General features: G+C 39.4%; 1 protein-coding gene across 1 annotated transcript in view; it reads left to right on the top strand.

Annotated features, from left to right (window-relative positions):
• The window catches only part of DNAH8 (dynein axonemal heavy chain 8), a 325,600-nt gene that overhangs the window by 91,395 nt on the left and 208,517 nt on the right, over positions 1–25,688 (top strand). The window contains exons 25-36 of the mRNA XM_061398067.1: positions 248–440; positions 3,048–3,244; positions 3,785–3,911; positions 4,706–4,941; positions 7,003–7,107; positions 13,063–13,176; positions 14,484–14,546; positions 15,169–15,269; positions 16,268–16,405; positions 16,560–16,800; positions 21,107–21,306; positions 24,826–24,979. Coding sequence (XP_061254051.1) covers positions 248–440; positions 3,048–3,244; positions 3,785–3,911; positions 4,706–4,941; positions 7,003–7,107; positions 13,063–13,176; positions 14,484–14,546; positions 15,169–15,269; positions 16,268–16,405; positions 16,560–16,800; positions 21,107–21,306; positions 24,826–24,979 — 1,869 coding nt within the window. The remainder of the gene's footprint in view (positions 1–247; positions 441–3,047; positions 3,245–3,784; positions 3,912–4,705; positions 4,942–7,002; positions 7,108–13,062; positions 13,177–14,483; positions 14,547–15,168; positions 15,270–16,267; positions 16,406–16,559; positions 16,801–21,106; positions 21,307–24,825; positions 24,980–25,688) is intronic.

Genomic DNA, 25,688 nt, shown 5'->3' on the forward strand with positions numbered 1-25,688 from the left:
ACCCTCACAGGCAAAGGGTGGCAAGCACTGTGCTTGACCTTTCTGCCTGCAGGAATGGGTAGAGTGGGAAAGCTTGAAGATGGTTAAGTCTGCAGCCTACCTTCCTCTAATATCCCTCTCCTTGAAGCAGACTTCCACTGGGCCAGCGGAGGCTTTCCCCACTCCGAAGGGAGCGGGGATGATGACAATCAGAGGTGTGGATTTGTCTGTGCTGGGAGCACCTGGGACTCATTTCTTCTTTCCACAGGTAATGGTTCCTAGCTTGGATGACATTCAACAAGCCATTAACCGTATGATCCAGTTAACCCTGGAGGTCAGCAGAGGAGTAGCTCACTGGGGCCAGCAGTCCCGTCACATCAAGAGGGTCATTAGCAGTACCTCCCGTACGACTATGGACGTGGCCCATTCAAGCCCAGGAAAGCAATTGAAGAAGGAAGAAAGTAAGAATGTTAAATCTCAGATCAGTAGAGTCTCAGAATTATAACAGTAAATAAGTCTTTCTGATTTTTCCTGGATATTACAACATATCTTTTTAAAGTCAGTTTTATATGTTTGTTGGTTAAATTTTGCATTAAAAAAACTGGTGTTCTCCATCTTCCATCTTAAACATTGCATGCAGGCATTTCAGATTTTGGTCATGGATGAACAGGACATTTATCACGGTTCTACTATCATAGCCTCAGATTCAAAGTTAAAAATGAAAACAAACCTTAGAACTAATTCTATTTTCAGGCTAGTATTTGGTCTGATAAACTTAGTTTGCTAGAACATGATGCTTAGGAAATCTGGTCATATGTGCTTTGTACATAAAGTTTATTTAAGCTGTTCCTTTAATTAAGGGTGTGCTATGACACTGACCCCAAATTCCATGGATATTTTTGGATACTTTCTCTTGTATAGAAAGCCAAACTTTTTTTCTTTTTCTTTCTTGCTTTTATGCCACATTAAATTTTTATTTATTTTTGAGAAAAGTTGTACATATCTGAGGTATACAGTATGATGTTTTGATATATGTGTACTTTTGTGAAATGGTTGCCACAGTCAGAGTAAGTAACATATTCATCACCTCTCATAGTTTATCATTTATGTGTGTGTGTGTGTGTGTGTGTGTGTGGTGAGAACACCTGAGGTGTACTTTCTTAGCAGACTTCAAGTACGCATTATTATTATACTATACATTACCAGTACATATACATTTCCAGAATTATTCATTATATTAATGAAAGTTTGTACCCCTTGATCAACATCTCCCCTTTTCTTCTACCCCTACCCCAAGTCAGTATCATTTATGGGTACTTCCGCCAGCTGTTGCTAGGCAGGAGTATCAGATTGAACCATTTTAAAAGAGAAGGTGGAAATCTCAAATTTTTCATGAAATCTCATGATTTTTTAATTGTTGCTGCTGCTGCTGCTAAGTCACTTCAGTGGTGTCTGACTCTGTGCGACCCCAAAGATGGCAGCCCACCAGGCTCCCCTGTCCCTGGGATTCTCCAGGCAAGAACAATGGAGTAGGTTACTATTTCCTTCTCCAATGCATGAAAGTGAAAAGTGAAAGTGAAGTTGCTCAGTCGTGTCCGACCCTCAGCGACCCCATGGACTGCAGCCCACCAGGCTCCTCCATCCATGGGATTTTCCAGGCAAGAGTACTGGAGTGGGGTGCCATTGCCTTCTCCGTTTAATTGTTAACAACTGCTTTAACAAAAGTAGGGAACTGTCCGGGCCAAACAAAAGTATCCGTATGATCCGTACCTGATGAAGAATACTTGAGAATACTGACTTTTAATAAGAGATGTTTATTGTGGTGTTTAATACTGGTTGTGTGGGTTCTATATACTAGATGCTGAGCTGAAGACAAGCATATGTTGTATCATTTAGTCCTCTCAAGTATTTCTATGAAGTTTAAATAATTAGCTTAAGGCATTTGGGTAATAAATGTAGTTGTTGTTGCGTTTAGTTGCTAAGTCTTGTCTGACTCTTTGTAACCCCATGGACTGTATGTAGCCCATCAGGCTCCTCTGTCCATGGGGTTTTCCAGGCAAGAATACTGGAGTGGGTTGCCATTTCCTTCTCTAGGGGATCTTTCTGACCCAGGGGTCAAACCCCCGTTCCTTGCACTGGCAGCAGATTCTTTACTGCTGAGTCACAAGGGAAGCCCCAATAAATGTCCTGCCTCTCCTTTAACCACAAGGCTGTTCTGTGGGATAGCAATTTCAACTCTTTTGATTTTTCCTTGGAGGACGTTTTGTTTTGGGGGAGGTTGTTAATCAGTGTCTTTCAACTGGTTTTCAGTTCTTTCCTCTGAATAGCAATTTCCTCACTTTAATGAAGGCATCTCAGATAGATCAATGGTAAAGAATCCACCTGCCAATGCAGGAGATGCAGAAGTGGGTTTGACCCCTGGGTCAGGAAGATCCCCTGGAGAAGGAAATGGAAACCCACCCTAGTATTCTTGCCTGGGAAGTCCCATGGACAGTGGAACCTGGCAGGTCACGATAGTCAATGGGGTCGCAAAAGAGTCGGACATGATTGAACGACTGAGTGCGCCTGCGCACATGTAGTTTAAAGAAACCTAGACCTCAGAATCGGAGAAGGTAATGGCACCCCATTCCAGTACTCTTGCCTGGAAAATCCCATGGACTGAGGAACCTGGTAGGCTGCAGTCCATGGGGTCGCGAAGAGTCGGACACGACGGAATGACTTGGCTTTCACTTTTCACTTTCATGCGTTGGAGAAGGAAATGGCAACCCACTCCAGTGTTCTTGCCTGGAGAATCCCAGGGACGGGGGAGCCTGGTGGGCTGCCGTCTATGGCGTCGCACAGTCGGCCACGACTGAAGTGACTTAGCAGCAGCAGCAGCAGCAGACCTCAAAATATGACACAACGATTTAATAAGAATAAATGAAACTAGTGAGAGATTAGCTGTTAATTACTTGGAGGGAGATGGGTCTTAAGAATTTAAAGTTTGAAAAGTCTATAGATAATTACAACTGGCAGTATTTAAAGTTGAATGCATGAGTTATCTATAGAACACAACTGTCCGTTCTCAGGATCCTTTGAAGAAATGATTCCCGCACGGAAGCTGAAGAATTTTTACCCGGGAGTGGCAGAACACAAGGATATTTCCAAGCTGGTCCTCCTCCTTTCTTCCTCCGTGAACTCTCTGAGAAAGGCAGTTCATGAAGCCCTGCAGGACTTTCAAAAGTACAAGACACTCTGGACAGAGGACCGAGATGTGAAAGTGAAGGTGTGTTTCCACTGCTGGCAACGCAGTTTGGCTTGTAATTGTTTAACTCTTGTGGGAAGACCAGGAAAACGCCAGTGATAATGATGAGAACTCAAGAACAGAGGCCGAGAACCTGTAAATGCCACGCACCTAACACTTCTTGTCTTGTGTAATTCTGATACTGACAGAGGGGCAATTGATAATAATGAGGCTCAAGCAGATTTTGTTCAATTCACCTGAGTACCAATTATGTGTGAGACATACCCAGAGGCCAGGTATTCAGGGGTGTGTCAAAGTTACAGAGGCTTAGCTGTATATTTGGTTAGAAACTCAAGGAAACTTTAGGACTATGAACAACCAACCAGAAATGTGAACTGTCTTCACGTAGCCTCCTCTTCCAGTACTAACAGTTCATCCCTCTCTCTACTGAGCCCCTGGCCTGATAGAACATACGTGAGGAAAAATATATAAGCAGATGCAATTTTATAATTTACCTATTAGAAGTGTAAGATTTACATTGTCAAAAAGCCAAAGAAAGTGTTGATTCCTTCCTTGCTACAGGAGTTTTTGGCTAACAATCCCTCTCTGACTGAAATCAGATCTGAAATTCTACACTACGCGACTTTTGAACAGGAGATCGATGAGTTGAAGCCTATTATAGTTGTAGGAGCACTTGAATTGCATACAGGTATTTAAAAAATATTACGTAAAGTATCTGCATTTTCACATGAAATGTGACTTCATTTAGGAGGCAGTTATTAATCTGCAGTAATGTAACTATTAAGTATTTTGGACCACCAATATTGTTCATATATATGTTAAATATAGATATACATTGTGTATATATAGTATTATACCAAAGTGGCTTAATGCAGTTAATACTAAGCTGGCACCCAAACGACTAAAACTATAGGTGGAACTATGTGTTACCGGAGGGAGTGGGTTGTGTACAACAGATAAGAATCGGAACAGCTGGAGTCTCCTGAGAAGTTAGTCCAGTGGGGTTAGAGTATCAGAGGGTAATGAGACAATGTCTGAAATCAAAAGCCCAAGCCAAATATATGGCTAACTATAGTGAGGGAGAGCTCTGCTGGACAGGCCCAGTGTTCCCAGCATTTTAGACTGCTGGTCTCATGCAGGAGTTACCTGGAGGAATTCAGGGAAATGGGTGAGGGCTGCTAATAGGATGGTCAGAAACAGAGCAAGGTTCACATTGGATAATGCTAGAATGAATTTCCAAAATTCTTCTCTATAGACTTCGGTGTTTGTCTTGTGAACAGCTTAACATACTTCACTGGGATAGGAATTAAGTTTTCAAAATCTGGTAACCTTACAGAACATTTAATTCAGACTAGCTACATTTCAAGTGCTCAGTGTGGCTGGTGACAAATGGACAATTATAAATGCTCAGCTTACACATGAAGTGAATTGTTTCAGAATGTCACCTAGTATTTTATTTTGACCTTTTTCTGTCTTCACCAGAGCCAATGAAATTGGCCTTATCAATTGAGGCTAAGGCATGGAAGATGCTACTCTGTCGATATTTGAATGAAGAATACAAAAAGAAGATGTCAGACATGATAGCATTTATCAACGAATACTTGAAAAAGTTATCTAGACCTATTCGTGACTTAGATGATGTCAGATTTGCCATGGAAGCCTTGTCTTGTATCCGTGATAATGAAATTCAAATGGACATGACTTTGGGACCAATTGAAGTAAGAAATGTTTGCATTTTCCTCTCTTGAAATGCTACTTTTTTTTTTTAATAGAGAAACATTAAAAAGTTGATTTATTTATCTATTTTATGGCATCATCTTCCTGTTTTTCCTCTCTGATGTTGATGTTCTTAGAGGGATTTTGATAATTATCAACAGTGAACAGTATACCAAGGAAAATACATTAATAATGCTGTACTGGTCTAGACAGTGTTCTATTTTTTTATGCTGGTAGCTATATTTTACAGAAAAGAGTGGTTGTACTCTCTGACTTCAGTCCTGACATATTAGGCAAGTTCCCCAAATATCTTTGACTTTCTTAGAAATGAGCTGTGTGTCTGTCCTGTGACCAGCAGCATACCATGGTTGGGAATGGTCCATTTAGGCTCAAAAGTAGCTGTTGGGATTTAGATCAACAGGAGATGTTTTTAGGAAAGAGTACTCTTTTAGTTTTCTGTTTAGCCTCTGTAACAACCTCAATGGCTTAAAACAACACACAGTTATGATTTTATAGTTCTCGAGGTCAGAAGTGTGGAAATGGGGCTGAAATCAGCATGTCAGCAGGGGCTCCAGGGAAGAACCGTTTCCCTGTGTTGTCCAGCTTCCAGAGGCAGCTTGCGTCCCTTAGTTCCTGGTTCCCTCCCAGCCGTGGCATCGCTCTTACCCCTGCTTCTGTCCTCACACTCTGTCTCTAAATCTCCTGCCTCCTCCTTTCCCTTAAAGGAACCTTTGTGATTACATTGGGCCCACATGGTTAATCCAGGATAATCTACCCCTCTCAGATTCTTTATTTTTAATCACATCTGCAAAGTCTCATTTGCTGTGTAAGGTGACATATATTCCCAGGTGCTGGAGATTAGGGTGTGGCTAACAATAGGGAGGCTGTTATTCTAGCACAAGTACTTATGACTAATACTTAGAATTTCTGGCTCATGGTGATAATAAAGATAAGATCCAGTTCATTTTATAACTTTTTTAGATTCTCTGTGGACAGGGCACTCCCCTATTGCCTGCAAACCTGGGGAATTGGTACCTCCTTTTGGTACCCGGTGTTCATAACTGAGCCTTGCTTTCATGAACCTATTTAGAGTTTGTGCTCTTTGGTAGCTAATGAAATTCATACCTTTACTACTTCTTTAAATCTTAGTATTCAGATATTTTGAATGCTGACCACTTGCTTCTCAAGATTTAACAAGTTATCATACCATTTTTTCCTGACTGCCAAATCTCAGTTTTTCAGCATAAATTCCTTTGGTAAAGCTGATTGCCAGCTCATCACTCTAAAAATTAGGCAAAATTGGTATATAACATTATACAGATTTCAGTTGTGCAGGATTATAACTCAATATTTATATGCAGTGTAAAGCCATCACCACCTTTAAATCTCATTACCAGCTATCACCATACAGTTAACCCCCTTCACCCGTTTCTCTGTCTTCTATCCCCCTTCCTCTCTGGTTACCACCAATATGTTCTCTGTACCTATGAATTTGTTTTGATTTTGTCTTATTTGTTCATTAGTGTCTGCTCTTCAGAATATCATTTCATTCCATTCCTTATATAGCCAGCCCCTACTTTAATAGAATATGAGAAGACGTTTTGCATGGTGTTGGCACAAGATCAGGAAGAGAGAGGTTTTTCCTTGGAGGATATCTCAAAGGGATTGGTCTCCTCTCCACCAGAATCACCTTGGTGCTTATTAAGTTCAGATTTCAGGGCCTGAGGTCTAGAGTCAATATCTGATGTCAGTGATAATCTAAAGGAGCTTTTTATACACATTTAATTTGGGGAACCATCCTTTTAAGACATAGTGGGGATTTCCCTGGTGGTCTGTTGGCTACGGTGCTGTGCTGGGGGGATCCCTGGTCAGGGAACTAGATCCCACACACTGCAACTGAGAGTTCATGCTGCAACTAAAGATCCCACATGCTGCAAGACCTAGCACAGCCAAATAAATAAGTAATTTTAATAAAAGACATAGGAATGTGTTTGTAAAAGGCCTGTAAGCCACTTGTCAATTGTATTCCTTGTGATGTGTCTGAATCTGCCCCCACTGCACAGGAAGCCTATGCTATTTTAAACCGATTTGAAGTTGAAGTCACCAAAGAAGAATCAGAAGCAGTAGACACCTTGAGATATTCTTTCAACAAATTGCAGAGTAAAGCGGTGAGTACGAATTTAATTCTTCTTTTATTAAGTGACTATATCCAGAAAAATATACATTTAAAAAGCTCAATATATATTACCTTCATAGCTTTATTGGCTTATAATCCACATCCTATAACATTTACCATTTCAAAGTATACACTTCTGTGATTGTTACTATATGCAGAGTTGCACAACCATTATTATTTAATTTTAGAACACTTTCATCATCCCCAAAGAAACCCCATACCCATTAGTAATCACTCCTCATTCTCTTCCTCACCAGAGCCCCTGGCAATCACTAATATACTTTTTATCTCTTTGAATTTGCCTTTTCTGGATGCTTAAGCATAGATAGAATCATATAATATCTAGTCTTTTGTGACTGGCTTCTTTTACTTAGAATAATATTGTCAAGATTTATCCATATTGTGTCACATACCAGCACCTCATTCTCCTAATGGCTAATCATTCTTAGCATCTTTTTACATGTACTCATTAGCCATTTGTATATCTTCTTTGAAGAAAGGTTGAATTTAAATCTGTTTTTTTTTTTTTTAATTGGGTTATTTGTCTCTTTGAGTTGTAAGAGTTCTTTATATATTCTGGATGTAAGTCCTTTAATCAAAAGATTTGCAAGTATTTTCTCTCATTCTGTGGGTTTTTTCACTTTCTTGGTGTCTTTTGAAGTATAAAATTTTTAATTTTGATGAAGCCCAGTTTGTCTAATTTCTCTTTTGTTTCTTGTTTTTTGCTATTGTATGTTGGAAACCATGACTAATCCAGGGTCATGAAGAGTCACTACTATGTTTTCTTATGAGAGTTTTATAATTTTACCCTTACATTTAGGTCTTTGTCACATTTTGAGTGAATCTTTGTGTATGGTGTGAGTTAGGGGTCCAATGTCATGTAAACGTGTGTGGATATCCTGTTGTCTCAGGACCATTTGTTGTAAAGACTGTGCTTTCACCGATGAATTGTCTTGTTACCCTGGGGAAAAACAGTTAACTGTAAGGATTCATTTCTGTACTCTCAACTTTAATTTGTTGATCCATATGCCTGCCCCTATGCCAGTCTTGATTACAGTAGCTTTGTACTAAGGTAAAAAAAAATGAAGCAAAATACACATAACCTAAAGTTTACCATCTTAATCATTTTTACATGTAGAGTTCAGTAGTGTTACATGTATTAACATTGCTATGCAGCCAATCTCCAGAACTTTTTCGCATTGCAAAATGGAAACTACCCATTAAACAACAGCTCCCCATTTCTCTCATGTAAGTGAAATCATACAATATTTATCTTTTTTGTTACTGACCTATTTCAGTTAGCATAATGTCATCAAGATTCATCTGTATTGTAGCATATGTCAGAATTTCCTTCCTTTTCAGTGTTGAATCATATTCCATCATGTGCATATTCTGCATTTTGTTTATTCACTCATCCATCAGTGGGCTTTGTGTTCCTCCCACCTTTTGGCTGTTGTGAATATGTGGACATGGATGTACAGATATTTCTTTGAGACCCTGCTTTCAGTTCTTTTGGATATTTACCCAGGAGTAGAATTGCTGGACCACACAGCAACTCTATTTTTAATTTTTCAGAACTGCCTGCCATATTGTTTTCCATGGCAGCTGCACTATTTTATGTTCCCACCAACAGTTCATAAGGGTTCCAATTTCCAACATCCTCACTTGTTATTTTTTGTGTTCTTGATAGTAGGTGAGGTGGTCTCTCATTGTGGTTTTGATTTGCATTTCCCTAATGAAAAGTGACGTTGAGCATCTTTTCATGTGCTTGTTGGCCATTTGTGTATCTTCTTTGGAGAAATGTCTTTTCAAGTTCCTTGCCTGGTTTTAAGTTGGATTGTTTGTTTTTGTTATTGCTGTTGAATGGTAGAAGTTCTTTGTATATTCTGGATATTAACTTCTTGCTGCTGCTGCTGCTAAGTCGCTTCAGTTGTGTCCGACTCTGTGCGACCCCATAGACGGCAGCCCACCAGGCTTCCCTGTCTCTGGGATTCTCCAGGCAAGAACAATGGAGTGGGTTGCCATTTCCTTCTCCAATGCATGAAAGTGAAAAGTGAAAGTGAAGTTGCTCAGTCGTGTCCGACTCTTCGCAACCCCATGGACTGCAGCCTACCAGGCTCCTCCGTCCATGGGATTTTCTAGGCAAAAGTACTGGAGTGGGGTGCCATTCACAAACCTAGCCAGGCCTAATTCCATGGCCTTAGCCCTTGCCCTCGGCAACAGTTCACACCCTGAAGGGTGGCTTCTCTCTGGATCCTAACAAATCTACCTCTTATCGCTTTGTCTCTCAATGAATTTTTGCAATGAGACATCAGAGCCTGAATTTCTTTAGTTTTGACTGGGCTTGAGTCCCAGGAGAGAGCTGGGAGAAAAAGCAGTGGGAAAAACATGCCAAAGAATCCCCTTCATAGCCCGCCGGAAAATTTGCTAAATATCTGACCAGTTCTCACAGTTTCATTGGTCTGATCCTTGGCACAGAGAAGAGAAAGGACAGAAGAACCCCCACCGGCTTGTGTGACAGCTACTGGGGCTCAGCACATAGCGCCTTTGGGACATGCTGAGGAGTAGCCTCTCCAGAGTCCCTCAGTTGTGCCCCATGCCGCTCGCCTGTTAGCGGGAGGTTCGAGGAAACAAGAGGTTGTAAAGGTCCCTCCAGCCATAGGAGCGAGGACCTCTTACCTTAACCGGAGGTTTTCTGGGATCTGAGACTGGGCCACGTGAGCTTTCTGCTGAGTTCATTTTTCTCTGTCCTGGTTTCCAGCACGATGGACCTTCCCCTGCGCTGGGTTTCTTCGCCTTCTGCTTCTAGCGCGGGAGCTTCCCTGAGTTGGGCTCCTGCTGTACTTGGCCTCTTCTGCACAGAGGTTGTTTCAGCCAGGTTTAATCCGAGTCTGCTGTGGCACCATAGATGTCACACGAGTGTATGTTCCCTGGTTCTTTGTCTCGTCACAACAAAGATTTGGAGCAACGGACATTAAAGCCCTTGGCGCGTCACAGCTCTCAGGTCTTGGACAAACCATGCTACAGCTCTTAGGCAAATCAGTGTTACAGCTCTATTTTATTTAGAAGATAGCAGGAGAGTGAGAGAGAGAGAGAGAAAGAGAGAGCGCTCGCATGTGGGAGAGAAAGAGTCCATTACAGGAAAGAGTCCTGTAACGGGGTGCCATTACAGGTATATAATTGGCAAGTATTTTCTCCCATTCTGTAGATTGTCTTTTCACTCTGTTCATTATATCTTTATAATTCTTTTTATATATATCACTCTATATATTTATTTATATATTATATTATATATTTTTATTTTGGAGAAGGCAGTGGCAACCCACTCCAGTGTTCTTGCCTGGAGAATCCCAGAGACCGGGGAGCCTGGTGGGCTCCCATCTATGGGGTCACACAGAGCTGGACACAACTGAAGTGACTTAGCAGCAGCAGCAGCATAGATATTTATATTGTAAATATATATTTATATCACTTTGTAAAGTAAGTAGTGATATCCCTCCTTTCTTTTATAATTTTAGTAATTTGAGTCCTTTCTCTTTTATTTTTGGTTATACTAGGTAAAACCTTGTCACTTTCATTGCTGTTTTCAAAAAAGAAGCTTTTAGTTTATTTTCTCTATTGTTTTCTTATTCTCTTATTCTTATTCTCATTTATCTGTGCTCTTTTAAAATTGTTTTCTTCCTTCTGCTTTCTTTGGGTTTAGTTTCTTCTTCTTTGTCTAGTTTGTTAAGGTGGATGGTTAGGTTACTGATTTGAAGTTTTTTTTCTTTTTTCTTTTAATGTTGTCATTTATGGTTATAAATTTTTCTCTAAGCATTTTTGAAGTTGGTAAATATTTAGACATTATACCTATGGCGGATTCATGTTGAGATTTGACAGAAAACAGCAAAATTCTGTAAAGCAGTTATCCTTCAATAAAAAATAAATTTAAAAAAAGTGAATGGAAAAGGGATGGTGGGATGAATTGGGAGATTAGGATTGACATATATACACTTCCATGTGTAAAACAGACAGCTAGTGGGACCCTGCTGTACAGCACAGGGAGCTCAGCTCAGCGCTCTGTAATGACTGAGAGGAGCGGGATGGGAGGGGAGCAAGGGAGGCTCAGGAGGGAGGGGACATACGTATGCATATGGTTGATTCACTTTGTTGTAAGAAGAAACTAACAATTTAAAAAATAAGTGAACTCCAAGGGAGGGTCCAGATTCTTTAATTATACTAAAATTTCTATTGACTACTAATTAATTAATGTTGGATTAAAGTTTCCTATTTATGGAGAGATTTGTCACTGAGATTGAAGCAAGACACAGCAGCAAGGACACAGAGCTGAAATTGGGGTCATGACTTGTGATTCTGGCTCTGCCATCAGCCAGTTGGGTGATCTGGTGCAAGTTAATAACCTTTGTTTCTTAATTTCTTCATGAGGTCCTTTAGGAATATTTTAGAAGCTTTAAAAAATGCAGTTTAATGAGGCTTGAGAAGATGTGTATAAAATTTTTTAATAATTTTTATTTTGGGGCTTCATGTTCAGTATTGACTAACTGCTTATTTTAAAAAGTACTTGCTCGTTAGTCTAGACAGTGAGTCCTAGGAAGGATATGGGGAGCCCTCAGTTGAGATCTAGTAAAGCCCTATTTTCTATTATTGTTCAGTTTAAAAGATTCACTTGGGTTTTTCTCTCATCTCTCTGTTAGTGTTATACCTACTGACCCATTCTTTACTACAGTCACCATTAAGCTTAAAGCAGTATATGTTCCAACCCTGAAAGATGCTACTGTTGAGAGCAGTTAAGAGCAAGAGCCCAGGAATCACATTGCCAAGTTTTGAATCTTGACCTTGTCACATACCTTGAGGAACTTAGTCTCTCTGTGTGTCGGTTTTTTCGCTTGTAAAATGGATACAATAGTAGTATATACCACGCAGGGTGGTTGTGAGGATTGAATGAGTTAACATATGTAAAGAACCTGGCAGATAGAAAGCAAGAATTAGGTGTTAGGTATAATGATTGTCTTTTTATACAATTCATGAGGTTCTCATAGCTAGTATACTGGAATGGTTTGCCATTCCCTCCTCCAGTGGAATTGATGCTTTTGAACTGTATTGCTGGAGAAGACTCTTGAGAGTCCCATGGAAAGAAAGGAACTCAAACTAGTCAATCTTAAAGGAAATCAACCCAGAATACTCTTTGGAAGGACTGATGCTGAAGCTGAAGCTCCAAAACTTTGACCACCTGATGCGAACAGCTGACTCATTGGAAGAGACCCTGATGTTGGGAAAGATTGAAGGCAGAATAAGAGGGTGACAGAGGATGAGATGGTTGAATGGCATCACTGATTCAATGGACATGAACTTGGGCAAGCTCTGGGAGATGGAGAGGGACAGGGAAGCCTGGTGTGCTGCAGTACATGGAATTGTGAAGAATTGCACTCGACTTGGTGACTGAACAACAACAATAGCAATGATTGCAGATTTAAGCAGAAGCTTTGAAAATCGTTGTGGAAGACATTTGCTATTCTTTTTCCCTAGAGTAATATCATTTTCTTACTGGGAACTGTTCTAATTATTGCAACCACATGAACCTACTAGAGATTTCTAATCCCAGACCGTGGCCTGGTCCCGGAGACAACATGTGACCTAGACTAGGCCCATAGTTGTAATTGTTTCCTTGGCCATATTAACTGCCTGAACTGGGCAGCCAGAAAATATTTTCCTAACTGCAGTTAAATAGCTTTGCCTCTTGGGTCATGAGCTAGAATGATTTGAGACTCATTGGTGCATTTGGATTGTTTATTTCTGCGTTGTTTTTTTTTTTAACAAATTAACATTTCAGACACATCCTCATTCATAGTATCTCTGTGAGATTAACAAACTTGCTGGAGTAGAATCTGTATTTTTCATTTAAATACATTGCTTTCATCCTCACATTGAGCCTTTTTTTTTATTCTAGGTTTCTGTACAAGATGAACTAGTACAAGTACAGCCAAAGTTTAAAAGTAATCTACTTGAGTCTGTGGAAGTTTTTCGTGAGGATGTGATGAACTTTGCAGAAGCGTACGAGACGGTAATTAAGTGTTTCACGCTCTGTGTTAAGATACTTGGCACAGTGTTCATATGAGATGAAAGTGCTGAACCCTGAGAAGTATACTGTGATTTGTACGTAGTGTGCAAGAGTCTATCTTCGCATAGTTGCAGCTGTCAAAAAGAGGGGATAGCTGTTCCTTTAAGCATGTTTTATATAAGAGAGAAGAGAAACAGTTTAACTGCTAAAAGGAGCAACAATTTTGGAAATCATGAAAGGAACACAGAATCTGCTTTTGTCCTTTCTTAGGGCCAAAATATTCATAATTAAAAATGTAGTACAATTGTTGGAAGGCTGTTAGAAACTATAAATGTCCAAATGTCAGGGTATCATGCAACTGATTTTTTCCCAGCTCTAACTCTTAGAGAACCAGAAGGGTCACTGAACATAAGTAATAAATGTCATCCTTAGTTATTCCCACAGACTATTCAACATGGTATATGACTGATAATGGTTGACCTTTATGAAGTTAAAACTCAGAAGTTGGATATAGTCCCTAACATATTCTACTTTCTTTTAGTAATCACAGTAGATATAAAATCATAAGATAATTTAAGACCTTGGTGCTACTTCTATAACACTTTTTCTTTAATGTGTACTGAACATCACTTTTAGGTTTGACTAGTTGATATTTTATTTTTCTATTATTCTGTTATACTGGAAATATGGCATATTATTTAGCATATCCATAGTATTTATGATTGTACAGACCATTTGGGGTCTTTTTTGCAACTGTTTTCTGGCTCATGGCCACCAAAGACTGCCTTCTGCTACTTCCAAGTATTCAGCCTATGTGTGTCTGTTTCTATATTGGGTTAGACTATTAGTGAGAGGAAGTTGTTCTCAGAACTATGTAACTATGTATCATTTATTCTAATGCACAACCACAGCACCATCATTTATGATTGTAAATGAAATGAAACAGAGTTCTTGTATTGCAAATGTCATATAAGATGTAATTTAATCACATATTTTGTTAGCTATGTCAAGGTCCTTGAAAAATGAATGGAAGTTAGAGTGATGCAAATGTACTAAAATTGATTGTGATCATAGTCTGTGAATATAATAAAAACTGTTGAAGAGTACATTTTAAATGAGTGGATTGTATAATATGTGAATAATATCTCAATGAAACTGTTACAGAAAATAAATGAGAGCTTCATGTACAGGACAGAGTTAGATCATGTAAATCATGTTTATTTGTTTAAAAGGAAATAATAGATAAACCTAATAAATTGATAAATATATGTGATTAAGAATTAAAATGCTGATTATATTATTCATTACAGGAAGGACCCATGGTTCCAAATATACCACCCCAAGAAGCTAGCAACAGGCTACAGATCTTTCAGGTAAAATTACATTTTTGTGGTTACATTGACATTCCCTGCATGTTTAAGCATGAACATGAACTCTGAACATGAAATGAACATGAACATGAAAATGAACTCATTTACAATCATTTCATTTACAATTTATACTTAGGTGGCTTCCATGGTCATCTCACCAGGGAAATACAGAGCTGCTATCCAAAAATCAGTGTTTTCTTCTTTACTAGGAATACCCAAGACTGAGTGGATTATACTACTTCTTTACTCATTTGAACCCTGTAGAAAAGATGACGGTGTAAAATAGTAGAAAAGTCTGAATTATAGAATTTTACAAATGTAGTTTCATTACTTTCAGATATATTTATAGGAGCTTGAAATGCATGTCTGGGGACCACTTAATTTCTTAAGGAAATAATTTTATATAAAAAGATTACTTTCAGAATGCTTGAAAGTTAATTTTCCTGAGTACTTAACTTTTCCTCTGATAGCTTGGTATCAGCATAAATTTGCTTCACAAATTTATCTTGTTTCATAGATACTATTTAATAAACTTCAATATAGCTTTTATCCTCATTATAATAAATTCTACTTTAGTGGGTTCTGAATTAATTACATCTTACTATAATTTAAAAACCTTTTGTAGGCCAATTTTGATGATCTATGGAGGAAATTCGTTACATATTCATCTGGAGAACAACTTTTTGGGTTGCCTGTGACTGACTATGAGGTTTTACACAAAACTAGGTAAGTTTAGAAATTGAACAAGTTTATTATAAATAATTAACTGTCCATTAGGTGAACATGTTGTCATTAAATCCTTCATTGTACAGAGAAGGGTCTGGCTTGGAAAATTTCTAAATAGTCCCCTCATTCCTAGCTATTCCTATTCCATTGAATACACAGTCTCCATATAAAAAATGTGGCCTTTTGGCTAACATCAAGTGTGGTTTTCCCTGATAGCTCAGTTGGTAAAGACCCTGCTTCCAATGCAGGAGACCCTGGTCTGATTCCCAGGTCGGGAAGATCTCCTGGAGAAGGGGTAGGCTTTGGGCTTCCTCTGTGGCTCAGCTGGTAAAGAATCTGCCTGCGCCTGCAGTGTGGGAGTCCTGGGTTCAATCCCTGGGGTGGGAAGATCCCCTGGAGTGGAACCCACTCCAGTATTCTTGCCTGGGAAATCCCATGGACGGAGGAGCCTGGTGGGCTACAGTCCTTGGGGGTCTCAGAGAGTCTGGTGTGACTGAGCGCGAGTGCCACACAATGAAGTTTTCCTGTACTTGCCCCAGAATCCCTCCTTTCTTCTTGTTTTGGATATAACTGCATCTGGGCACATGAGAGAAAGCTTTTGGTAGGAATGTGATGTTTAAAAGGCAGACTTAAAGGCAGACATGATCATGGAAATGCAGCTTGCATTTGAAAGTAAACAGATCAAATAAAACATTAGCCTTAACTTTGCTCTCGTTAGCAAGTTTTGGTCACATTGTTTGCAGTGATTGGTAAGTTTGTAATAATTAAACACACTGGTAATGGCACGTAATATTGTAATTTGGAATATTTGAGAGCTATAAACCTTGACCTAATTGATGGAGCTTTGTTTGGAAACTGACGGGGTTGTATGCATGTTGGTATAAGACATTATACACATAATGTATGAAATATTTGACTAGATAAATTCTGCTTATCCAATAATGGAATTTATGTTTACAATATATGTTACATAATGACTTAATTATTTGGTTTCCCAGAAAGGAACTCAACTTGCTGCAGAAGCTGTATGGACTGTATGATACTGTGATGGGCAATATTAGTGGTTATTATGAGATACTTTGGGGAGATGTAGATATTGAAAAAATTAATGCAGAACTTCTGGAGTTTCAAAACAGGTGAGTTTCAATCGCATTAAACTTACCAATTTATAGTGCCTATTTTAGGATCCTATAGGAATTTCACAAATGATTTTATCTTCTGATATATTGCTATATATTCATAACACCTTCTTCAAAGAAATGTGTAGATGAAATAATTTTTTTCTTAAAGATGTCGTAAACTGCCAAAAGGACTTAAAGATTGGCAAGCTTTTTTGGATCTGAAAAAAAGAATTGATGATTTCAGTGAGTCATGTCCTCTACTAGAAATGATGACCAATAAGGCAATGAAACAGAGGCACTGGGATCGGATCTCTGAGTTGACCGGAACCCCATTTGATGTGGAGTCAGATTCTTTTTGTCTCAGAAATATTATGGAAGCACCACTCCTTAAAAATAAGGATGATATCGAGGTACCTAGGATTTAAGGTCTTACGAATGATTTGTTAAAGAATGTCTCCTTTTTCTTTTCTGAAAATTGTACAAATAAACGTTTTATTCATGGGTGTACTGATTTCCCTATATAATGTACCCTCAAAATTTCAAATGATCCTGAACATTCCTTGGTTTTGCAAAATCATGCTGTAACTCAAGGAGATAATATAATTATTCGAATTATTTAGTTTTGGAGCTCCTTAATCTGTCCTCCTTGTCCCTTAACTATACCCTTTTAAAAAATTCTGTTTATTTCTATATTGTGTTCTTGGTGGATTCCTCAGAATATTTTCCAACCTTCTAATTCTATACTGTTTACTATTAGTCTACTAAATACTTTAAATTATTATATATTTCCTTCAGGATTTTTAATCGGTTCATTTCCATTTTTATGCTTAGTGTTATTTACATTTCCATCAACAATGTGCAAGGATTCCTTTTTTTTTTACATCCTCACTGACACTCTTTCTTGTCTTTGTGATGATAACTATTCCAGCAGGTGTGAGGTGATACTTCATTGTGATTTTGACTTGAATTTCTCTGATGATACGTGATGTGGAGCACCTTTATATGTACCTGTTGGCTCTTTGTATGTCTTTTTCAGAAAAATAGCTATTTAGAACCTCTGTCCATTATTTAATCAGGTTGGTGGTTTTCGCTGCTGAGTTGTATGAATCTGCTATATATATATTGAATATTAACCCCTTATCAGAGCTATTATTTGTGAATATTTTCTCCTGTTTAGTAAGTTACCTTTTCATTTTGTTGGTTGATTCCTTTGCTATAAGAAGCTTTTTAGTTTGATGCTATCCCACATGTTTATTTTTACTTTTGTTACCTTGGCTTTGGTGTCAAGTCCAAAAAAATCATTGCCAAGACTGATTTCAAGGAACTTAACCACCTCTGTTGTCTTACAGGAGTTTTATGGTTTCGGGTCTTTAGTCCATTTTAAGTTGATTTTTTGTGTGGTGTCAGATAGTGGTCTAGTTTCGTCCTTTTACATGTGGTTATCCTATTTTCCCAGCACCATTTATTGAAGAGACTGTCCTTTCCCCATTGTATATTCCTGGCTCTTTTCTCATAAATTAATTAAACATATATGTACGTTTATTCTGTTCCATTGTCTCTGTTTTTATGCCAATACCATACTTTTTTGATTACCGTGGCTTTGATATAGTTTGAAAGCAGGAAGCATTATGCCTCCAGCTTTGTTCCTTTTTCTCAAGATTGCTTCGGCTAAATGGAGTCTTATGTGGTTTCATAAAATTTTTAGGATTTTTTGTTCTGTTTCTTTTATTTATTTATTTGACTGTGCCCGGTCTTAGTTGCGGCACGTGAGATCTTTGTTGCAGCATGCAGGACCTTTCTTTGAGGAGGGCAGGTTAGCTGCCCCAAGACATGTGGGATCTGAGTTCCTCTACCAGGAATCGAACCTAATCCCCTGCCTTGGAAGGCAGATTCTTTTTTTTTTTTTCTTTTTTTTCTCTTTTTTTTTTTCTTTATTGTTTTTCTATTTTCTTTTTTTTCTTTGGAAGGCAGATTCTTAACCATGGACCACCAGGGAAGTCCCCTTGTTCTATTTCTTGAAAAATGTCATTGAAATTTTTATAGGGATTGCTTTGAAACTGTAGATTGCTTTAGGTAGTGTAGACATTTTAATGATACTAATTCTTCCAATCTATGCTCGTGGATTATCTTCGCATTTACTTGTGTCCATTTTAAGTTGCTAGCTACTAAAGTTGGAATGAGGTCTAAAACTCTACATTTTTACTCCCCCACTACATTTTGTTTTTGGTGTCACAGTTTACATCTTTTTTATCTTGTGTATCCACTGACAAATTATTATAGTTACCATTATTTTTACTAATTTTGTCTTTTAACCTTCATACTAGACTTATAAGTGATTAACCCAACACCTTTTATAACATTAGACTATTCTGAACTTTACTATTTATTTCCCTTTACCAGTGAGATTTATACTTTCATATAGTCTTCTGTAGGCAATGGCATCCCACTCCAGTACTCTTGCCTGGAAAATCCCATGGACCGAGGAGCCTGGTAGGCTGCAGTCCATGGGGTCGCTAAGAGTCGGGAACGACTGAGCGACTTCACTTTCATGCACTGGAGAAGGAAATGACAACCCACTCCAGTGTTCTTGCCTGGAGGATCCCAGGGACGGGGGAGCCTGGTGGGCTGCCTTGCCTGGAGGATCCCAGGGACGGGGAAGCCTGGTGGGCTGCCGTCTATGGGGTCGCACAGAGTCGGACACGACTGAAGCGACTTAGCAGCAGCAGCATAGTCTTCTGTTACTAACTAGCTCGGTTTCATTTTAGCTTAAAGAAGTCCATTTAACTTTTTTTTGTAAGACTTATCTAGTGATGATGAACTCCTTTAAGCTTTTACTTGTCTGAAAAACTGTTTATCACTCTTTCAATTCAAAAGGACAGCTTCACCGTGTACTGTATTCTTGGTGGCAGGTTTTTTTTTTTTTTTCTTTCAACACTTTGGATATATTGTGTCACTCCCTTTTGTCCTGCAAAGTTTCTGCTGAAAAATCTGCTGGTAATCTCATGGGGGTTCCCTTGTACATAACAAGCTGTTTTTTTCTTGCTGTTTTTAAGTTCTCTCCTTGTCTTTAACTCTTGACCCTTTATTTATGTGTTTTGTTGTGAATCTCTTTGGGTATATTTGTGTATTAAGCAAATAGGCCCCTTTTTTCACAGAAAGCTTTTTAGTGATCTGCCTCTGTGCTGGGCACTGGGTTGGGTGAGTACAAGCAAGCTATTCAAGAGCTATTTCTCAGTTCATTATGGGCTTGTGGGTCTCATGAACATAAGCCCTGAATTTGGGAGGGGTTGCTTCTTTTTAACAATATATGTATGCCAAAAGTTTTGTTTTTGAAACATTCTTGTCCTATAAATGCTATTCAAATACTATTGAAGGAAACAATCAAGGAATTTAAAAAAAAAACAAACTTTGATGATCACTTCATTCTTACAGTAGGTTTTTACACTGAAGAGTGTAGCTATTCATAGGCTGTGCTTCTGAAAACTTCATTTCGCAGGAATTCTAGGATTCAGTTATTAGTTATTTTCCCCCTAAACAGAGTCTCAGTGTTGTCTATGCCAGTACATTCTGTTTGCTTTGCTCCATGTACCCTGCTAGTAGCCTAGCTGGCTGCTTACTATTACTTCATTCACTGCCTTGAAAGGAAGCCTTTTCCCTTCCTATAAAATGTCCTCTCCCTCCCCCTGTTGGAATCCTACTTATTCTCAGATGTTCCCTCCTCCATGAAGCCTTTCCTCCTGACTGTAGGGAAAAATCATTTCTCCCTTCTCAGAACTCACAACAGTTAACACCACTCTTATTACACTTACTACACAGTGTGTGTTAGTTACTCAGTCGTGTCCGACTCTTTACGATGCCATGGATTGTAGCCTACCAGGCTCCTCTGTCCATGGAATTGTCCAGGCAAGAATACTGGAGTGGGTAGCCATTTCCTTCTCCAGGGGAGCTTCCCAACCCAGGGATTGAACCCAGGTTTCCCACATTACAGGCAGATGCTTTACCATCTGAGCTACTAGGGAAGCTCTACCACACACTAATTTGTGGAAATTCCTTGCACCTTCATATCCTTTCCCGTCTCTGAGATTCTGTGATTCCAAGTAGGAAAATCAACTGGGGTATGTTAGGAAAATACCTTAATTTTATTTACCTTTGTGAGACTTTCATATCAAAAACTCTCAGGAAAACAGGAAAATCCATAAAAATTAGAATTAACTTTTAATCAAGTGAGATATTCATATTAGGGTCAGAAGAGATGGGACTATAGCAATGTTTATATATTACTTTAAAGAGTTCAAAAGAATCTCACATTCTCATTTGCTTCTTATAACAAGCCACTGAGCGCAGCTGTGATTATGTCCATGTTGGCTGAAAAACAACAGTTAAAAATATAAACAAGAAACATGATTTAAGTTCCGTATCTCATGTATCTCAGTTGTGTCCACCTCTTTGCAATCCCAGGGTCTGAAGCCCCTCAGGCTACTCAGTCCATGGAATTTTCCTAGAATACTGAAGTGGGCCGCCATTTCCTTCTCCAGGGGATCTTCTCAACCCAGGGATTGAACCTGTGGCTCCTGCATTGACAGGCAGGTTCTTTACCACTGCGCAACCTGGGAACCCGAATGATTTTCTAGGGCCAAACTAAAAAATTATGTGATTTTAATGCACTGAATTTGTAATTGAAAATGTCATGACATATTCTTTGATTTCCCTCTGAAGGATATTTGCATATCTGCCATTAAGGAGAAGGATATTGAAGCCAAGCTGACTCAGGTGATTGAGAACTGGACCAATCAGAACCTGAGTTTTGCAGCCTTTAAGGGAAAGGGAGAACTCCTGCTCAAAGGAACTGAATCGGGAGAGATTATCACCTTGATGGAGGATAGTTTAATGGTTTTGGGTTCCTTACTAAGCAACAGGTAATTTTATAATTTGCAAGGGAAGGTTTTGATTTGCCATTTAGAGTTATATAATTTTAGATAAAACTCCAGTTTCGTAGCTGTGGCACAACACGAGATTCTGACCTAAAGTGTTGACTCTTGTCAGTCCTTACATGAACTACCTATTTTCCCTAATAATCATGGCCTCAATTTTTTTTTATGGTACTCACCTCCCCATCATAATTATTCTCCCCCAAATTGGCAGCTCATCTTCTGAATATCTTGACTCCCTACCAAGATGACATCTTCATTTTATCTTCTTTCTCTCTCATTCTTTCATTTTTTTGTCATTGTCCTCCTTGGCTGAACCTGCTCAAGTGTTCACCTAATAGCCCAAGAAGAGTAGGCTGGCAAACATGAAGGAATATGGAGAAGGCGATGGCACTCCACTCCAGTACTCTTGCCTGGAGAATCCCATGGACGGAGGAGCCTCGTAGGCTGCAGTCCATGGGGTCGAGAAGAGTTGGACACGACTGAGCGACTTCACTTTCACTTTTCACTTTCCTGCATTGGAGAAGGAAATGGCAACCCACTCCAGTGTTCTTGCCTGGAGAATCCCAGGGACGGCGGAGCCTGGTGGGCTGCTGTCTATGGGGTCGCACAGAGTCGGACATGACTGAAGTGACTTAGCAGCAGCAGCAGCTGCAATCCCCTACCTGACTATCCAGTGATTCTTAACTGGTCTTTACCCTAACACACCTAAGAAATGTGTCACATTATTTCAGAGGTCATTAACAGAGGTCAGTGCCCAGGGTGCATGGGGATTATAATACCCTATCTGCATGTTGGGATCACTGTTTACTGAATGACATCCTGCAAGACCTCTGGCCCAAAGGCAGTCTTGCATTTGGATAATGCATTAACTCACAAAACTCCTAGGAGTTCTAGGGTGAAGTTGCTGGGCTTAAATTCCTAGGGCTCATCCTCTGCTTTCAGGGAATCTGAATAATCTGAATAAGCTGGCAAAGGTGACCATTGGCTATTCAGTGGTTCCTGGACTTCACAGGCTTCTGCTTTGCCATGGTTCATTGAAAAGTTTGCCATCTTGATTTCCTGAATTATGATCTCTTGAAGAAAGGCTGTAGATTGATCTGAGCCTGATTGTGCAACCCAGGAAATCAGACTTGAAATTTTTCTTAATTTTACTGTTAACTTGCATATAACTTGAGTTGTTGTTGTTCATTCGCTCAGTCATGTCCGACTCTTTGTGACCCTATGGACTGCAGCACGCCAGGCTTCCCTATCCTTCACGATCTCCCAGAGTCTGCTCAAACTCATGTCCATTGAGTCAGTGATGCCATCCAACAATCTCTTCCTCTGTCATCCCCTGCTGCTGCTACTGCTAAGTCGCTTCAGTCATGTCCGACTCTGTGCGACCCCATAGACAGCAGCCCACCAGGCTCCGCCGTCCCTGGGATTCTCCAGGCAAGAACACTGGAGTGGGTTGCCATTTCCTTCTCCAATGCAGGAAAGTGAAAAGTGAAAGTGAAGTCGCTCAGTCGTGTCCAACTCTTCTCGACCCCATGGACTGCAGCCTACGAGGCTCCTCCGTCCATGGGATTCTCCAGGCAAGAGTACTGGAGTGGAGTGCCATCGCCTTCTCCATATTCCTTCATGTTTGCCAGCCTACTCTTCTTGGGCTATTAGGTGAACACTTGAGCAGGTTCAGCCAAGGAGGACAATGGGAAGTTATACAACCATCAAAGATGAGTCTTTTCAAAAATTTCTGGGCAAAGTTATTTTTAACTCCATTTATCTAGGTGCTTCAGCTCCCTAAAATGCTTATCCACACCCTCTTGGTCTGCATGTATTGATTTTGAAGGTGCTTTTGGCATATTGACTGCCTTTCAGCTCTAGACTGATGGTCAGATGCACACTATAAATTGTGAGTTGAGAAAAAATGCCTCTTACTACTAGATCAACTCATCTACCTCCTTGGGGCAATTTTTGTACCGCCACTTTATACCTCCATGTATAACATAGGCTTCTGTAGAAATCAAAGGTTGCGCTCAAGCATCAGACTATACCCAGAAGAACCCCATTCTATATGTGAGTCCCTTCAAGTCACTCTGTCTTGGATCAAGAAAACTTTTAAGACTGTACAAATGTCACTCACCAGGAAGTGCCACTACACAACTTCAAAGCTATATGCTTGCATTGCCACAACTGAAGTTGGCGTCTTAATCCAACTGTAGGTAATTAGGTCTTTACCCAGTATCTTCCCATCACTTCCTCATGGCATCCACTCTATTTCTTGTCTTTCTTATTTGTGCCCAGCTTTTTGGACACCTTGTAGTCTCATGAACTCTTTAGCTAGCCCCGATGGTGAAGAAGCAGGATGGGGAAGAAGTGGAAACAGTGACAGACTTTATTTCCTTGGGCTCCAAAGTTACCATGAATGTTGACTGCAGCCATGAAATTAAAAGACACTTGCTCCTTGGAAGAAAAGCTATGACAAACCTGGACAGCATATTAAAAAGAAGAGACATCACTTTGCCGACAGAAGTCTGTATAGTCAAAGCTATGGTGTTTCCAGTAGTCATGTACAGTGTGAGAGTTGGCCCATAAAGAAGGCTGAGCATTGAAGAACTGATGCTTTCATACTGTGGTGCTGGAGAAGACACTTGAGAGTCCCTTGGACAGCAAGGAGATCCAACCAGTCAATCCTAAAGGAAGTCAACTCTGAATATTCGTTAAAGCTGATGCTGAAGCTCCAATAATTTGGCCACCTGATGTGAAGAGCTCATTGGAAAAGACCCTGATGCTGGGAAAGATTAAGGGCAGGAGGAGAGGGGGGTGACAGAGGATGAGTTGGATAGCACCATCGACTCAATAGACATGAGTTTGAGCAAACTCCAGGAGATAATGAAGGACAGGGAAGCCTGGTATGCTGTGGTCCATGGGATTGCAAAGAGTTGGACACAACTGAGTGACTGAACAACAACCACAAGGGCTTCTAGGGAGTAGCAGTTCTGGATCTTTAACACTGCAGAATCTACTAAGCACAGTGCCTGGTGGAATTAGCAGTCTGTAGGTAAGGCAGACCACATTTGTAGTGAACATCAGACCTCAAGTTTGACCCAGGCCTTGTGTTAGTAGTTCCACAGACCAGTGATAACAGGGCCCTATGTGTTATTCTCACGGGCAGTCCCCACTTGGATTTGGTTCACAGAAGCCTTGGCAGGCCATCTTAGTCCGTATTTTCCCTATACTCCAAAGAGCAACCAGTACAATTCCTTTGCTAGACCTCTGTAGCTTAAAACTAGGCAGATTTCTTAGTTTATCACTGAAACGTGGGAGCAGTAAGTGAGATCACTATAATTCTGTGTTTTATTCATAAAAATGCAAATATCTCATTAACTTTATGAAATTTAATAGGAGCTGCTTTTTTGTAGGAAAAAATATTCATTGTCAAAGGAATATTTCTCCTTCTTGTTAAAGCCTACTATTGTCTGAATCTTTGTTAAAATGTAATATTTTTCCATTCTTACTTTTTAGATATAATGCTCCATTTAAAAAAAATATTCAGAATTGGGTGTATAAATTGTCTACTTCCTCAGATATAATTGAAGAGTGGCTAGTAGTCCAGAACCTTTGGGTTTATCTTGAAGCTGTCTTTGTAGGTGGCGACATAGCCAAACAGCTACCACAGGTAAGTACGGGTCTTGTAACTGCTGATAGAATAGTTGGTGTATGTTGTCTGTATGTCTCTGTAGAAATCTTCAGAAAGACATATGGTCATGTCTTGAGGATTTGTACCAGTGGTTTGCAAACTGTGGCCAACTCACCTATTTTTGTAAATATAGCTTTATTGGAATACAGCCATGTCTCCATTCATTTATGTCCTGTCTGTGACTGCTTTAGCATTACAATGGCACAGTTGAGTAGTTGTAACAGAAACCATATGGCCTTACAAAGCCTAAAATGTTTGCTCTCTTGCCATCAACAAAAAAGTTGCAAACTGCTGACCTTTGCTTTACATTAATAGAAAGAAGAAACTCATAGTATTTTATAAATATATATTATAAACATAATATTTTCAAATCTGTTGTCTGAGGAGGTGAGGTACATTCAAATATGATACTACTAAATTATGGAAGTTCATCTCTTCTAAGAGTTAGACTTATTCCTCTGAGTTAAAATAATCTGTAATCTGTAAACACAAATTACTAGTAAGTTAACTAATAGTAGATTAGAAACACGAGGCAAGGAAACTTAGCCTTAGAAACCTGTAACAAATTATTTAAAACAGCTTTATTGAGACCTTTTAAATTAATACCGATACATTACTACTAACTTTATTCTATAGAGGTAATTTTCCTTTTGTAAAATTAGTCTTGTTCTTTTGAATTTCCATATCT

The sequence above is a fragment of the Bos javanicus genome, chromosome 23 (genome assembly GCF_032452875.1).
Source record: "Bos javanicus breed banteng chromosome 23, ARS-OSU_banteng_1.0, whole genome shotgun sequence".
NCBI lineage: Eukaryota > Metazoa > Chordata > Mammalia > Artiodactyla > Bovidae > Bos > Bos javanicus.